Below are 13,288 nucleotides of genomic sequence, written 5' to 3'. Positions count from 1 at the left end.
TTCATGTCTTTTCATCTTATCATTGTCTACCAATATATATATATATATATATATATTAGTATTGCTTTGGTTCTTGCTTAACGTCCTTCTGAAAATTTTCGGTTCTTTTTACTCATTTGAGTTGAAAACTTAATTTAATAAGTAAATTTATGTAAAAAATAATAATTATAACAGAAAAAATTATATTTAAATTTTATAAGAAAAAACACTACTTAAATTATAATTCGCAACAACAAAACAAACGGTGCCACAATTTCATAACAAAGATTTGAGTCTGACTAATTATGGTGATTTTTGTTGATGATCAGAAACCTGGATGGAGAAAGTTTCTGGCTTATGTAGGCCCTGGGTTCCTCGTCTCTTTGGCATATCTTGACCCTGGCAACTGTACACACCTCTCTCTCTCTCTCTCTCTCTCATGTTTGTCTTCTTATAATTCGTTGACAAGATTCTTATTTTTGGTAACTGACATTGATGCAACAGTGGAAACTGATCTGCAAGCTGGAGCTAACCACGGATATGAGGTATTAAGAAATGATTAATCAACAAAGCATTCGAATTGATCAAGTTCTTCGTAGTATATATATCTAACAAAGATATTATAATCAGAACTAATAGAGAAAATATGTCATTTTTCAGTTGCTGTGGATTATCCTTATTGGGTTGATATTTGCCCTCATAATCCAGTCACTTGCAGCAAATCTAGGGGTGACCACAGGTAATTTATTGGAACAAAGGTTTAGATTTAATGTTTTTCCTCCTCTCAAATAGTTAATTGAGAACCACTGTTTTGTTAATTATCATCTTAATTATTTCATGTAATAATGAACCATTTTCATGATTAATTTCAGGAAAACACCTTTCAGAGTTATGCAAGGCTGAATACCCATTGTTGGTCAAGTACTGTCTATGGTTGCTCGCTGAGCTTGCTGTTATAGCCGCTGATATACCTGAAGGCATAGTTTCTAATTTATTTATCTTTTTTTATTATTATTATTTTGGCTAAAGAGCTATCTCTTCATTCATGTATTAATTATTAAGTTATGGACTCTTCGTTTGTCGTTTTTGTGCGAATTAGGTATTTCATCTCTAAAGTTAAAGAAAAACACAGAGAAAATTACAAACACATAATTTTGTTAACACTAATTTAATATATTTTTTTCTTTTTCATTATTTTTTTTGGCAGTGATTGGAACAGCCTTTGCTCTGAATATACTGTTCAACATCCCAGTTTGGGTTGGAGTTCTCTTGACCGGCTGTAGCACTCTTCTCCTTCTTGGTCTGCAAAGATATGGGGTAAGTAATTGAACGTTTTTTTTTCCAGATTAAACATAATTTTAGTATTAACTTATTTCCAATAGCTTTCTTTTTTCTTTTTGATAATCCAAGTTTAGATAACAAATATTATTTTTCTTAAGTAATTCTTCTATGATATATTTTTTAGGCATTTGATTTCGGTCATCTATATCGTTATTTAATTTGAGTTGAGATGTGACTTTATGTGATAATTTTTTACTGTAATAAAAAAGTCATATGTGACTATTTTTTAGAGCTTTTTACTATAGTAAAACTCGAATTCTAAACTTGAATCAGTGAAATGAACGGAATTCTTGTTCCAGTGTCCATACTTACTAGTTTGGTCCCTTTCAACTTTAAATTTCCTTCTATTCAAGAAAAACTAGGCAGATACGCTTTCATCTATAATGCGTCCTTTTTGTCTCTTTAATTTAGCTTTCGGATTTCTTTCTATCTTTGTAAATATTCAGGCATATATGGAAGCCATAGATATCTATATAGTAATATACACAGTATTATGTGACCTTGACTAATCTGAAAGAAAAAGAATCATCCCCTAATAAGGAAAAAAAAAATTCAACCTTCCCTTAATAAAAAAAAATCAAACTAATCACAAGTATGCACACGCTCCCATACATATAGGTACGTGCGCAAATATACGTATAAACGCACACACATACATATAGGCCTACACACCCAGATGTACGTATAGACACACACGCATACACATGTGGACACACAAGTATATGTTTGTATGCATAACAGTTTTAGGGGCTCGTTTAGTTCGCTAATTTAAATTTTTAATTCGAGTTGAGATGTGACTTTATGTGAGAACTTTTTACTGTAACAAAAAAGTTAGATGTGACTATTTCGAGAGCTTTTTACTGTAACAAAATTTAAATTTTAAACGCGAATCGGTAAAATGAACGGGAGCCTTAGTACATTGTTCATTGGTCAATAAAAAAAAAATCAAAACAAATTTTTTAATTTATTTTTATCATCCAAAAATCTCATAACACGTTGAAGCTGATCAAATATCCCAGACAAATACTTTTACTAACTTCACATCTAAGCAATTCGATATTCTGTCCTAATCAAAATACATGTTTATCATTTCTCTAGTACTGATCCCAATTTCGATCTTTCCAAAAATTACTGCTCAAGAGTTAAAATAAAAAGGGTGCAATTTTGGAGAGAATACTTCATAAAAGTCCTTTGGCTAACGACCAAAGCATTTGACAAAATCAAAATTCATGTCAAACAATTACAATTTACGATTTTGATTTTTTATTTTATTTTCTATGATCATAATTTTGTTGGGAATGAACAGGTTAGGAAGCTAGAACTGCTAATATCAGTGCTGGTATTCATAATGGCAGCATGTTTCTTCGGAGAAATGAGTTATGTCAAGCCTCCAGCGTCAGGAGTGCTCAAGGGCATGTTTATTCCCAAGCTCAACGGCCATGATGCCACCGGCGACGCCATCGCCCTTTTGGGTGCTCTTATCATGCCGTACGATTATATCATCATCTTTTTTTAGTCTCATGCTATAGCATTTTTTACTCTTGAACTTTTTAGTTCCTTTTTTTAAATGCTAAAATTAAAGTTACTAACTTGGGGTTTTTGTTAATTTAATTATTAAAATGTCATAGGCACAATCTTTTCCTGCACTCGGCTCTTGTGCTCTCTAGGAAAGTACCCAACTCTGTGCGTGGCATTAATGTAAGCAATTTTTCGCTTCAAAAACATTCTAAGAAACATACAAGTAGCTTGGTACAAACTAGACGACTTGAATTTCCATTTTTGTTTTTTGTTTTTTCAATTAATAGACGATATATAAGGTAAAAATACGACTTTAATTTTGCAGGATGCTTGTCGTTTCTTCTTGATAGAGAGTGGATTTGCATTGTTTGTGGCGTTCTTGATCAATGTGGCTGTCATCTCCGTATCAGGCACCGTTTGCTCCGCAAATAACCTTTCCAGTGATGATGCGGATAGATGTAGCGATCTTACTCTCAACTCTGCCTCTTTTCTTCTACAGGTACTATATCCACAATTTTATGGCTCAGAATTGAAAAAGTGAGTTCAAAGAAAAAAATATTGTAGCAAACAAAATTATTAAAAAATATTATAACAAAACTTTGAGTTGTTATTCGAACTAACGAAATAAATTCAGCCTTAATATTTGGTTTTTGTGATATGACTAATTTGCTTAACATTTTGATTTATATTTAGAGTTTTTTTTTTAACACAAACTTTGTGCATAACCAGAATGTATTGGGAAAATCAAGCAAGATTATTTATGCCATTGCGTTACTTGCCTCGGGCCAAAGCTCTGCCATCACAGGCACTTATGCAGGACAATACATCATGCAGGTTCATTTGTTTTTCTCCTTTTTTTTTTTTTTCAAAGGGCTTTTAGCACAATTACCCTCTCAACGTGATTTAGTAAATTGTCCTTTAAATTTTTAATTACGACAATTAACCTCCAAACTTCTAAAATTATTGCAATGTACCTCATTTTATTAAATTTGTTTAAATTTAAAGGAATTAAAAGTTGAGGAATTGAAAATTGTGTTACATATGAATTGGGATGTTAGAAATTTTTGTCAAACGTGTTTTTTTGACACTAATTTAACACAATCATCGTCAAAATGAGACATATTGCAACTATTTTACAAGTTGAGGAGACAACATGTCAAAATTAAAAATTTAGGTGGCAAATTATTAGTGTCATACAAGTTCAGGGGTAAATTTGTAAAATACCCTTTCTTAAATGAGTATTTCAGTTATAGCTTTGACTAAAAATTTGCTTCGTTATATAAACTTTCGTAGTGCTGTTTTTATAGGGATTCTTGGACCTTAAGATGAAAACATGGATGAGGAATCTAATGACAAGATCCATTGCCATTACACCAAGTCTCATTGTCTCCATTATTGGAGGCTCATCCGGAGCCGGTCGACTCATTATTATTGCTTCGGTTCGTTTCTAATTTGCTATAAATTTTTATTATTTTTTTCCCCTTGTTTCGCTTTCGAAGTTCTAATAGAAACATTTTATCTGAATTTGCAGATGATACTTTCCTTTGAACTCCCTTTTGCTCTAATCCCTCTTCTTAAATTCAGTAGTAGCGCCACCAAAATGGGACCCCACAAGAACTCAATCTACGTAAGTTATAAATAAACTAAATTTTCAGGACTTAATTTGCATAGCAGATCATGTAAGCCGATTATTATCTGATTAAATCTTGGTATATGCAGATCATAGTTTTCTCGTGGATTCTAGGATTTGGAATCATAGGCATAAACATATATTACCTAAGCACAGCCTTCGTAGATTGGCTAATCCACAGCTCTTTACCAAAAGTGGCAAACGTGTTCATTGGAATCGTAGTGTTTCCATTAATGGCAATCTACATCGTTTCTGTCATCTATCTAACTTTCAGAAAAGACGCCGTCGTGACATTTATCGAGTCCGAAAAGAACGACCCCTTTGCCCAAATTCAAATGGAAAGTGGGCAAATTTCTAATGTTGGTGTCGTTCCTTACAGAGAGGATTTGGCCGATATTCCTTTACCTAAGTAGAGACTTCATTATAATAATGTGTTGTTGCCATCTTTGTTCTCAACAAAAAATAGTGTCAAATTTTCATGCCAGTTGGGAAAAGGAATGATTGGCAAAAGGAAATAGCATTTGAAAGGAATAAAATTCTAGCGTAATGTTGCATAAAATTAATAAGGAAAACGAAAAGGGCTCTGTTATATATATATATATATATAGCCTGGAATGTTTGTATGCTTATTTAGCTAATGTCGTCTCTCGACTCATAAATGAGATGAGGCACTGATATAAACTTAGTTGTCCTTCAGTCTCCATTCAGTTTTGAGTCGGCACTGTGTAGCTCAACTTGTTATATTACCAAAATCAACTTAAAGAAAAAAAAAAGTTATGTCTCGCAATGTAATCTTCAGAAGGTAGATTAAAAAACCATTCACAATTGACAAGTCCCGTTAAGTTAAAATTCAACTCTTAAGTACTGCATGTTTCTGGATTTCTAAAAGTTAAATCCGATTAAAATCACAACAAAATAAAAAAAGTTCGCAAAACTGATCAAAGCTGTACAAATAAGATATATATATATATATATATATATATATATATATACACACACATATATATTCTTTTTTTTCTCTTTTTCATAACTCACCATAGAATTCTCAAATATACAAAATTCAAGTCGTAAAGCGGTTCTTTGTAGTCTCGCGCGTAATAATCCCTTCATCACGAGGAAACAAAGGAAGAGGGCAATAAACAAGGCAATAATAATAATAACAATATAAAAAAAGCGCTAAAAGGATAAAAAGAAATAAAAGGAAACAGAGAGGGGGGGGTGGGGGACAACAACTCAATTTCGGACATCAATTTTACAACAGGAATCACTTTTGGATGAGCTTATTTCTATAACCATGTACAAGTTAAATGATGAGGATAATATAGAAAGCGAAAAATAGAAGACAAGTTAGAAGAAACAAAACAGGAAAAGAAAAAAAGAAAAGCAAGGGCAAGGGCCAAAGGGGAAAAAAAAAGGGAAAAGGAGGCCAAAAAGGGGAAAGACGATCGCAACGTCAGACATCATTTTTACATCACATTCCACCTTTGGCCAAGTTAATCTTCAAAATTAATTGTATGCCAATACAAAAGCCTACAAAGTGCCCCTGAACTTCTATTTATATACTAAAAAAAAACTATAAAAATTTGAGACAGATGAATCATGAATGACACATTGCATATAATCATTTCCTCTAGGTTTTCCTTTTGGTTTTATCGCAAAAAGCAACGGTCAAAAGAGAACTAGAAATACTTACCAATTTACATAAAATTTTCTTTCAACCTAAACCAGAGCTGGTACCATGTACGGGCCTTAACATTGGATGATTCAGACTAGGCTGCGCATTCCCCGAGGCATTGAACATTAAATTCGAAGGCACAGATGAGGACGGCTGTATGGCTGCAAGTGGCAGTCTCGGCCCCATCCCAAACATTGGCTGCCGCGGCATGAATGGCATGTGGGGATGAATTTGTTGTGGTTGGTTGTTGTTGTATCCCGATATGGTGGGCTGTGAAGGTGGAGCTGACATAACATGTTGCCTATTGTTGTTACCTGCGTTGTTCGCCATGGAAGGACCAACAGCAGGGGGATTCATAGAAGCAGTAACCCCAGCTGCTCCCATCCGTGACGCAATGTATCGAGTCCGCTCAGCAAAAAGTCTCTGCCTTGTCCTCTCCACTTGTTCACATTCTTTCATTAGAAATGTTTCCACTTCGGCAAATTGCTTCAACTTCAGCTCCAATCTCTTCAGCTGTCAGAAATTTCACAGCACAGATATTGTTAAAGAGGTTGGTTCATTATAAGATAGCCAGAAAAATCAAATTTGCCCCGTTATGATGAAAATTGAAAAGCAAAAATAACAGAATCTTTGTCATTGGGAAACTATTCGTTGAAACTTTGGCATATAGCAAATGAGAAGAATAGAATCGAATTCACAGTTAAATGAAACGTTTCAATAACCTAATAACCAATCCCAAAAGCAATATAAAACTGAATAATTTGCATGCATTGATAAGCATAAAACACATTTATTTATGCTTTGTGTAATGCATCTATATTATTTGTACAACAACATGATGTAAAACTGAAAAGAAACTCCCATGTACAAATTGTATACCTGATGATTGATAATATTAGCGGATAGTCTCTGAATTTCACGTTCTTCATGATCAGCAAACAGTTTTGCCTTGGTTGCTGCCGCAGCAAGGCCAGCCTTAGCAGCAGCTTTAACTTTTTCCGCTGATAATGGAGCAGTCCCTGCCTCATTTTGATCCCTTGAACTAGGCGTCGCTGAGTTGTTGTCTAATGTTTAAACACATAAAATAAGAGAACGGAAGTGAGAGAGGGGAAAGGAGAGGAACCAAATCTGAAGACAAGACGAAAATCTCATTACCTTTTTGGTGAACTGAATTTGCAATCTCTCCCTGATGACCACTATCTCTCCCATGCAAACTCTCTGAAGTCATCCTTCACGCGCAAAGAGAAATTTTAAAATTTGTGAACTGAATTGATTTTTGCCATAAGAGTGATGTACACAAACAAACTGCTGGCAAAGATTTTATTTGGTTTTCCCAAATCCTTCTTCCATCGTACATTTTAACCAGCAGTTAAGCCTCTCATTACTCTTAAAGATTAGCAGAAGTAGGCCCCTTTTAGTTGTATGACATGAAAATGAATTACCAAAATCTTGCATAATTAGAAGTTACTGAAAGCAAGAAACACATCTAGAGGACGAATGCAACAAACGTGAAATAGCTTAATCCTTAGCAATCAACGTCAGAACAAAAGACACCCACCTATTACTATGTCCTGATCCTTCCTTCTGTAACAGGCTCTCAGAACCATTATCCTCAGACAATGCCGCCAAGGATGCATGCGCACAAGCTGCGGCAACTCTGGGGCCAACAGCAGAGGCCAGAAAAGCAACCTGCAAGACGTTCCACCAGTTAGCTACGCAGGGAAAGACAACCAAAGTCTAGAATTTCACTTGTCATAAACTCTTATTCCTTTCCCTTGATTAAAACAAGTTAATCTTCTTTTTGGATCCTTCCATTAGTTGACAAACTTATGAAGAGGATTGTAAGGCAGCAAAAAAACCTATCTTCTGGAAATTTCTTTTAAATATTCATTCACTATCTCTATTATACTTTTTCATTCTCCGTTTGTTTCAATTTGTGCCCTCTCTGGAAGTAAAATTTGATACCTACCAGGGCCATGACTGGATTCCCAGAATTTGCAAAGGGGAATCTGCTTTCAAAATCAGCCTCTTCTTGGTACACTCCTAGAGAAGATCAAAGACAGAAAACGTCAAAAATATATTCCCTTTACTAGATAAGTGAAGAACGATAGAAATGAGAAGACCTGCCGAACCCCCATTTGATTTTGCATGTGATCTTCCGTGAACATCTCCATTTGACTGATTGGATGATACAGATGGAACTTCAATATTTTCCAGTAGCCCATCCTCCACAGGCAGGCGGAGAAAATGAAGAATGCATTGTGCTTTAGACTTCGTACCAACATACTCCGCTATTTCATTCCAGTTCTCATTGTATATTTCCATTGCTTCAAGTAGCAAATATGTTTCTTGATCAGTCCAACTTTCCCCATCTAGATCAGCATAATCTTTTGTTGAATCCACCCGTGTAAAATCTAAGCTTGAATGACCAGTCACATACCTTCCCTCATGGAAGCAATCAGAGCACAACATTATGTCAACCTGTTTCATAAGACACTAATCAGCCAATATAATTAATTTAAACTGAACCCAACGACATTACAAGCAAAGTAGATGGTCCTTCAACCGTAAAGTCATGCACTTTATTATAGAAAAATGTCTTTGCCTCTATATGAAGGCACAACCATAGATTTTAAAGACTTTACAGAACCAGCATGAAACTCTGGAATTAACAAATAGCTTCAAATCTATCGAGCCAATCAGTTGTTTGTTTCCTTGTACCCACTGGAAACTATTACTTAAATTGCAATCACTTCTCCCCTTTCACTCCCCATAATGGCAGGTATGTTTAATATTGCAAACAGTTTTGAAGCAACTAAAAAAGTTCTAAAAGACATTTCACGGTATACAAGATAGTCTAGTAAACATAGTAAATCCATAGTCTAGTAAGTCATATTAAATTCAAATTTCTATAGATCAGATTACCCAGTACAGAGTGCATAATCTCATATTATTCTCAACAGAGGTTTGGTAACTCCAACGTAATCCCATTGTAGAACACATCCTCTATAATACATTAACAGCTGTAGAACTCTATTGCAAAGTAGTTCTAATTCAAAAAACATCTAGCAGTGGCAGGTTGAAGAAATTTTGACAATACTTATAAGATGATAGAAATTACCTCCTTGTGCGACTGATAGTACACGGTGGGAAGAGGCCGAGAGCAATAATTACAGTGATTGTCAGATAGACGCTCACGAATTCTGTTGTCCAAATCAGAGACATTGTCATCATGACATGACGACGGCGTATAAACATCAGCCGCCTTAAGCTTACATTTGGGCTTGTCAAACTTGATTAAACTATCAATCGACTTTAAAGCGGCTGATGGTACATGAATCTCACCATTTGGATCCTCCCTCAAATAGGAACTGCCATTCCAAGGCTCACGACTTGGTGCAGCAGTACAGTAATTGATAATTCCCCAGTGATCGAGAAACCTAACTATCCTATTCAAATCTTCGCCATCAATACCAACTATCAATACCTGGAAATCAGAGGCTGCGAGCCGCTTTTCCGGGTTCTCCATGTACTTGGCAACAATATAATTCCTACATTCCATGTATTTCTCGGGAGTGTGGTCAGGTGATTTTCCTGAGAAAAAATGAGGCACCGCTTGTCTCTCTAATCGATGCACTGTGGCTGGTGAAAACCAATCTGCCACAAGAAAAAGAAAACCCCTAACAAATGAAAACCAAAAAAAAAAAAAAAAAGTGTAAAGTGTAAACCTCTCTAAAACGTCCATTCTTTCAAGACCCGGAATTTACAATACAACCTATTATTGGACATCATATGATGAAGAACACAAGTAAAGCATGCAATTTTATAAAATCCAACCGCATATTATTTGCTAGGGAAATGGAAATGAAGTTCTTAATCAGCACGAATTTTGTCAAATTGACCTAAAATAGAGCACCAAAAATGCAAGGCCTAGGAGAATATGAGAAAGGACTAACGAACCGGAATGCATTGGAACGAGATGGCATCTACTCCCGAACCGCTTAACAACGCCCCGGCCTTCCATAATCGGCGGCGGAGTCACCACGTACGACGAACTCCCGCCCTCGGAGCGGTCCTGGTCCAAGGCCGGGCTATCGGCTGGCACGGCGGATAGCGACTGGAGCTGGCCGTACGACACGTTCTCCAAGAACACGGGGCTGCCCTGGCCCTGGGCCTTGCTCTCCCCGCTCTGATTGGCGCGCTCCAGAGCCACAATGGCGAGCAGGGAGGGGTGGGGCCAATTGACTGCGTGGCGGACCACCGGAGGGAAGTCACAGTAGCGGACGCCGCCGTCGGATAGGACCTCGGCCTCTTGGGGAGGGCCGGGATCGGCGGAGGCGGGCCGACCCGATTGTTGGGGGTTTGGGTGGGCCCCACCCTCGGAATAATCGTCTTCGCGTTGCTGATCGAGGTCGTCATCGACGTCCTCTTCGTCTTCGTCTTCATCCTCTGGCTTCATCCTCCGGTTGATTTGGGGCTCTCTCTTTCGCTTCCTCCATTTGCCCCTCCCGTCTGTACAAAAAAACCCCCAAAAAAAAAAAAAACATTTTAGTTCAGAATTCCTTAAATTTAGGGCTAAAAATAAAGGAAAAAATTTGTGAATGCAAATTTCATGAAAAAGGAAAAAAAAAATGTGAAATTGTTGAGAAATGAAGGGGGGAGAAAGGAGAATTAGGTTAGGGAGAGTTACCTGAAGGGAAGGAAGGGGAAGCTGGCATTGCGCAAATGGATTTGAGGGGAGAGAAAGAGATTTGTGGGGTCTTTGATTGGTGCAAAATAGAATCAAACTCCTCCCAAGGATGGTGGAGAGAGAGAGAGAGAGAGAGTGCGAGTGACAGAGAATAGGGCTTTTCTTTCTCTCTCTCCTTTCAGCTTTGTGTACTGTTTGGCTTTGCCGAGCAAAATTCTTCAATGGAAAAATTCAGCTTGAGAGCGTGAGAATAAGGTCCCCATTCGCGCGTGTGATAATATGGCAAGTGAGCAACTTTGTAAATAAACGACACGTCGATTGAAATTTGACTTTTTTCCATCGGTACCCCTCAACTTTTCGGGACTGGCAAATCAGTCCCCAAACTTTTTTTTCTTAACAATCAACCCTTTAAACTTTAAAATGTGTTGTATTAGTGGTACTCCGTCAAAAAATTAACGGAAATTGACGCACATGGGCATTGAATGAGGGGCAAAACTTGAAAATTTATAAATTAATGGGTTTATTTAATTCGTTAATTTAAATTTTTAATTAATTTTATATGAGAATTTTTTTATTATAATAAAAAAATTAAAATTTTTATTACAGTAAAATTTAAATTCTAAACTCTGTATAAGTGAAATCAATACTCGTTTGTTTCGCTGATTCGAGTTTAGAATTCGAGTTGAGATTTAATTGTATGTGAGAGCTTTTTACTGTAGTAAAAAAGTTAGATGTGATTATTTGTGAGAGTTTTTTACTGTAGCAAAACTCGAATCAGCGAAACGAACCATAGTTTCTCCGACAGATTCAATCCAAAATCTCTCTCCCATTCCCTAATCACAACACACGTGTATTGAATGAGTTGGCTACATTTATATTTTGCAAATAAATTAATTTGCTTTTCGTCAAAGGCTCCCTTGCATTCTCCAATTAATTTGCTTTTCTAAAAAAAAATCGTTTCTGATTGAAGACAATGGAGATCTTCAGTAGATTAAAAGGGAGGAAGACAAATGAAAAATCATCAATGGTTATCTTCTGCACACTAAACGGGGCAATAAATTAATTTGCAAACCACAGTAAATTTCATTTTTGATTGACAACAATGGTTTTCTTCTTCCCCATGCGATTAATTGTTCTCCTTCCTTCCCACGACACAACTAAACAACCAAAACGCAGAAAATTTGAAGGAAAAAAAGAGTAAAAACTCACAAATTTCAGAAAATAAAATCTAAATCCAACAAGAAAATCACAAAATTCTAAAGAACAAAATTCAAAACAAAAGAAGCGACCATGACCCAACCTAAAACTAGAAAATGCAAGAGAACAAAATTCCAAAGAGCAAGCTCGTCATGAAGACGAGATCTAGCGAAGAATGTGGCACGGCAAGGCCAAGATCTGGTGAAGGAGAGGGGCGTTGCGATGGCCACATTTCGTGGAGGGGAGGCATGGCTAGGCAGAGATTGGTGAGAAAGAGGGGCTTTGCGACGACGGGATCTAGCAGAGAAAAAGGTGCGGTAAGGCCGAGATATGGCATTGCAACAACAAGATCTAGCAGAGAAAAGGTCTGGCAACACAGTGACTTGCCAAGGAAGAGGAGCACAATAATGAGGAGATACGGTAAGGTCAGAAGTAGAGGGGGGGCTGATGAAGATCTGGGTGAGTGGGAAGGTGCTTCCATGAGACCATAAAAATTATAATTTTTTTCAATTTATTTTCTTACAAAAAGACCAGCATGCCCTTAAAAAAAGGTCAAGTGGGTAAGAACTATTTGTAATTTAACAGATGTGATCAGAAGGACACTGATACAATACATGTCTATTTAATTCGTTGATTCGAGTTTTTAATTTGAGTTAGATATGATTTTATATAAGAATTTTTTAATGTAGTAAAAAAATTAGATGTAACTATTTTTGAGAGCTTTTTATTGTTGTAAAATTTGAATTCTAAACTCGTGAACGGCGCTTTTAAAGTTTAAGGGGTTGATTGTGAAGAAAAAAAGTTTAAGGACTGATTTACCAATCACAAAAAGTTGAGGGGTACCGGTGCAATAAAGCCTTAAAATTTCCTGTCGTTTTCATGTTGCTGCGAGAAATTTTGTGATATAAATGACATGTCGTTTCTATGGTTAGAGTTAGAGGACAGCAAAATGTACCATTAATCGCGCATCCTTTGCAATGACAACTGAAGTATAAATTGTAAATCATGTGTCGTTGTTTTGTTCCCAACGACAATAAATTTAAATCTAAAAAAATGAGATTTTGTTTGCGGATATAAATTTTTGGGGTCATTACTTATTAGTTATTACCACGTTAGTTCCTGAATGGTAAGCACTATGTGGGTACTATCCTTTTTTTTTTTGGAACACTACTTTTCCAATTTTTTTTTATATTTCGAATTCTTAAATAATCGCAACATCTAAGGATTTGTTTGATAGATTGATCTAAAATCATAATTT

At 36.1% G+C, this 13,288-nt stretch overlaps 2 protein-coding genes across 2 annotated transcripts in view; one reads left to right on the top strand and one right to left on the bottom strand.

The window, feature by feature from the left end:
- LOC21396554 (metal transporter Nramp5) overlaps positions 1 to 4,881 on the top strand; it is a 5,081-nt gene extending 200 nt beyond the window's left edge. The window contains exons 2-13 of the mRNA XM_024164962.1: positions 309 to 387; positions 484 to 524; positions 640 to 718; positions 852 to 956; positions 1,187 to 1,296; positions 2,627 to 2,808; positions 2,949 to 3,018; positions 3,164 to 3,337; positions 3,568 to 3,672; positions 4,146 to 4,277; positions 4,370 to 4,465; positions 4,558 to 4,881. Of these exons, the coding sequence (XP_024020730.1) occupies positions 309 to 387; positions 484 to 524; positions 640 to 718; positions 852 to 956; positions 1,187 to 1,296; positions 2,627 to 2,808; positions 2,949 to 3,018; positions 3,164 to 3,337; positions 3,568 to 3,672; positions 4,146 to 4,277; positions 4,370 to 4,465; positions 4,558 to 4,881 (1,497 nt within the window). The remainder of the gene's footprint in view (positions 1 to 308; positions 388 to 483; positions 525 to 639; positions 719 to 851; positions 957 to 1,186; positions 1,297 to 2,626; positions 2,809 to 2,948; positions 3,019 to 3,163; positions 3,338 to 3,567; positions 3,673 to 4,145; positions 4,278 to 4,369; positions 4,466 to 4,557) is intronic.
- Positions 4,882 to 5,859: 978 nt separating this feature from the next.
- LOC21396553 (SWI/SNF complex subunit SWI3C) lies at positions 5,860 to 11,082 on the bottom strand. Its single transcript, XM_010097121.2, has 9 exons — positions 10,834 to 11,082; positions 10,104 to 10,655; positions 9,265 to 9,800; positions 8,267 to 8,624; positions 8,113 to 8,186; positions 7,702 to 7,832; positions 7,299 to 7,372; positions 7,023 to 7,207; positions 5,860 to 6,656 (listed from the first exon to the last, which is right to left on the bottom strand). Exons 1-9 carry the CDS (start codon positions 10,859 to 10,861, stop codon positions 6,183 to 6,185), a joined length of 2,412 nt encoding a protein of 803 aa, XP_010095423.1. The 5' UTR covers positions 10,862 to 11,082; the 3' UTR covers positions 5,860 to 6,182.
- Between the last annotated feature and the right edge of the window lie 2,206 nt (positions 11,083 to 13,288).

Source organism: Morus notabilis, unplaced genomic scaffold, assembly GCF_000414095.1.
Source record: "Morus notabilis unplaced genomic scaffold, ASM41409v2 Scaffold1379, whole genome shotgun sequence".
NCBI classification, from domain to species: Eukaryota; Viridiplantae; Streptophyta; class Magnoliopsida; order Rosales; family Moraceae; genus Morus; species Morus notabilis.
The sequence above is the reverse complement of the archived record's forward strand: the minus strand, read 5'-3'. Positions and strand labels throughout refer to the sequence as shown.